Source organism: Poeciliopsis prolifica, unplaced genomic scaffold (assembly GCF_027474105.1).
Source record: "Poeciliopsis prolifica strain line A6 unplaced genomic scaffold, Auburn_PproV2 SCAFFOLD014, whole genome shotgun sequence".
In the NCBI taxonomy this organism is placed as follows: Eukaryota; Metazoa; Chordata; class Actinopteri; order Cyprinodontiformes; family Poeciliidae; genus Poeciliopsis; species Poeciliopsis prolifica.
In genome coordinates, this window is record NW_026562389.1 from 12,402,501 (window position 1) to 12,405,739 (window position 3,239).

The 3,239-nt window shown below is 55.5% G+C and overlaps 1 protein-coding gene across 3 annotated transcripts in view; it reads left to right on the plus strand.

Moving 5' to 3' along the window:
* The window catches only part of ogdha (oxoglutarate dehydrogenase a), a 19,064-nt gene extending 16,066 nt beyond the window's left edge, over positions 1-2,998 (plus strand). Inside the window, exons 16-25 of one of the 3 annotated variants that reach the window (XM_055039062.1) lie at positions 71-199; positions 279-429; positions 537-664; positions 735-913; positions 988-1,059; positions 1,320-1,445; positions 1,527-1,599; positions 1,702-1,865; positions 2,516-2,670; positions 2,751-2,998. In XM_055039062.1, the coding sequence (XP_054895037.1) occupies positions 71-199; positions 279-429; positions 537-664; positions 735-913; positions 988-1,059; positions 1,320-1,445; positions 1,527-1,599; positions 1,702-1,865; positions 2,516-2,670; positions 2,751-2,868 (1,295 nt within the window). In that variant the 3' untranslated portion in view covers positions 2,869-2,998. The remainder of the gene's footprint in view (positions 1-70; positions 200-278; positions 430-536; positions 665-734; positions 914-987; positions 1,060-1,319; positions 1,446-1,526; positions 1,600-1,701; positions 1,866-2,515; positions 2,671-2,750) is intronic. The other 2 variants (XM_055039061.1, XM_055039060.1) reach the window with 2 other exon arrangements.
* Positions 2,999-3,239: the final 241 nt, after the last annotated feature.

Sequence of the window (3,239 nt, forward strand, 5' to 3'; positions counted from 1 at the left end):
CGGTTCCGGTTCGGCTCCAGGCCGGCCGGCGGTACCAGAACCTTGACGTCCTGAATGTCGTCCTCCGCAGGTTTTTTCACTCTGGACGGCCAGCCCAAGTCCATGAGCTGCCCCAGCACCGGGATCTCTGAGGAGAACCTGAACCAGATCGGACTTGTGGCGTCTTCCGTCCCGGTGGAGGACTTCACCATCCACGGAGGTCCGATCCGCTCCGGAACTGCAGCGGCTTCCGCCGGGCGGAACCGGCCCCTGAACGGACTCTGTTGTTGTCGGTCCAGGTCTGAGTCGCATCCTGAAGGGCCGGGGCGAGATGGTCCGGAACCGGACCGTGGACTGGGCTCTGGCCGAGTACATGGCGCTGGGCTCCCTGCTGAAGGAGGGCATCCACGTCCGGCTGTCGGGTCAGGATGTGGAGAGAGGAACGTTCAGGTAACCTCTGACCCGGACGGAACCAGTTGGTTCTGGTCAGGTCCGGATCGTTCAGAGCAGCCCCGGTTCTGTTGGATGGGTTCTGTAACCCTCTGGTTCCCTCTCAGCCACCGTCACCACGTCCTCCACGACCAGAACGTCGACAAGAGAACCTGCATCCCCATGAACCACCTGGCGCCGGACCAGGCTCCCTACACCGTGTGCAACAGCTCGCTGTCCGAGTACGGAGTTCTGGGTGAGTCCCTGCGGGCCCGGGCGTCTGCGGCCGGATGCCGTTCCTGAGGTTCTGACCCGGTTCCCTGCAGGCTTCGAGCTGGGCTTCGCCATGGCGAGCCCCAACGCGCTGATCCTGTGGGAGGCCCAGTTCGGAGACTTCCACAACACGGCGCAGTGCATCATCGACCAGTTCATCTGCCCGGGTCAGGCCAAGTGGGTCCGGCAGAACGGCATCGTCCTGCTGCTGCCGCACGGCATGGAGGGCATGGTGAGGCTCCGGAACCAGAACCGGGTCCGGCCTTCGCAACTTCTCCTGACACGCCGCTCTGCTCGCGTCCGCAGGGTCCGGAACATTCCTCGGCCCGGCCCGAACGCTTCCTCCAGATGTGCAACGACGACCCGGACGTCATGCCGGTAGGTTTACAGAACATGATTCAGTTCAGTTTGATTCAGTTCAGTTCAGTTTGATTCAGTTCAGTTCAGTTTGATTAAGTTCAGTTCAGTTTGATTCAGTTCAGTTTAAAAACATTTTCATCCCAAAGAAAATTAAGTAAAAGGTTCAAAGACCTTCATACCAGGAAATAGCAAATAAACATGATATGGTTCAAATAAACCAAACCGGTACCAGTACAGTGTTTGGGTCGGCCGGTTCTGACTGTGGTTCCGTCCTCCAGAACCTGTCGGAGGACCTGGCGGTCCGGCAGCTGTACGACTGTAACTGGATCGTGGTGAACTGCTCCAGTCCTGGGAACTACTTCCACGTTCTGAGGAGGCAGATCCTGCTGCCCTTCAGGAAGCCGGTACCGCTCGCAGCCTTCACTTCCCCGCTGGGCTTTTATTTTGAAAACTGACCTGTTCTGTTGGACTTCCTGTCTCTTCAGCTGATCGTTTTCACTCCCAAGTCTCTGCTGCGCCATCCCGACGCCCGCTCCAGCTTTGACGGCATGCTGCCCGGTAACGCCGCCACGGCTAATGGTTCTGATGCTAACGGCTAGCTGCTAGCCTGGGTTGCTCAGCCTGACCTTCAGTGCTCCTCCTCTTCCTCCCCGTGCGCAGGAACCCACTTCCAGAGGCTGATCCCGGACGACGGGCCGGCGGCGCAGCGGCCCGACGCCGTGAAGAGGCTGATCTTTTGCACCGGGAAGGTTTACTACGAGCTGAGCAAAGAGAGGAAGAACAGAGGCCTGGAGGAGACGGTGGCCATCAGCCGCATGGAGCAGGTACCAGGACCGGCCCAACAGAACCCCAACCCCTGCTGGATGCTCTGCTGGATGTCCTGCAGGGAACGTGTGGGAAATGTGTTTGGGGTTCAGACAGTGGATCCAAGCGGATCTCAGTTACGGATCACAAAGTGCAGCAGGAATGTTGGTGTTTCCTGGTGCCACCAGCAGGGGGCAGCGCTGGTGGCACCATCAAATTTATCCATCAAATTTAATTTAAAAGAACCAGAAAATAATTAATATATGTATTATTTAGTTTTTTTCCAAGCTTTCCTTAAAGTAACTAAACATTTGGACAAAAACAATAGAAATAGGATGTTTTACTGTTAGCATGTAAATAAATTACAAAACAGTCTAGAGTCACACAGATTCAGGGCAGTTTAACAATCATGTCTCATATTTATCCCAGATCTTTCCAGATTTTGCAATCTGCATGAAAACATCATTATTTCCTTGCATTGTGTGCGATCTGGTGCCACTTTGTCTCAACTGAATGTTCGGACATGAAAACATGTCTTTAAATAAAGGAACCTGCCTGATTCCTGCAGTCTGAACCAAATCAAAGGAGGAATAAATGTCTCCAGTCAGAAACCTGGTTATTTGCTGAGTCAGCAGACGTTAAGCTCCGCCCTCCCCGCTGTCCCCTGCAGCTGTCCCCGTTCCCGTTCGACCAGGTGAAGGCGGAGTTTGAGCGTTTCCCCAACGCCGACCTGGTCTGGTGTCAGGAGGAGCACAAGAACCAGGGTTACTACGACTACGTGAAGCCACGCATCCGGACCACCATCAACAAGGCCAAGAACGTCGGGTAAGTGCAGCGCCGCCTTCGCCTCAGCCGGCGCCTCAGACTCCTGCCGACTCTGACTCCGCCCCCTCTCTGTGTCTCAGGTACGCCGGCAGAGACCCGGCGGCGGCGCCGGCCACCGGAAACAAGAACACACACCTGGTGGAGCTGCGGCGCTTCCTGGACACGGCCTTTGACCTGGAGGCGTTCAGCGAGCAGTAGACTGCTGCACTGGACTCACACACACACACACACACACACACACACACACACAGACACACACACACACAGACACACACAGACACACACACAGACACACACACACACAGACACACACACACACACACACATACACACAGACACCACACAGACACACACACACAGACACACACAGACACACACACACAGACAGACACACACAGACACACACACACACAGACACACACAGACACACACACACACACACACACACACACACACACACAGACACACACACACACACACACACAGACACAGACACACACACACACACAGACACACACACACAGACACACACACACACACACACACACACACAGACACACACACACACA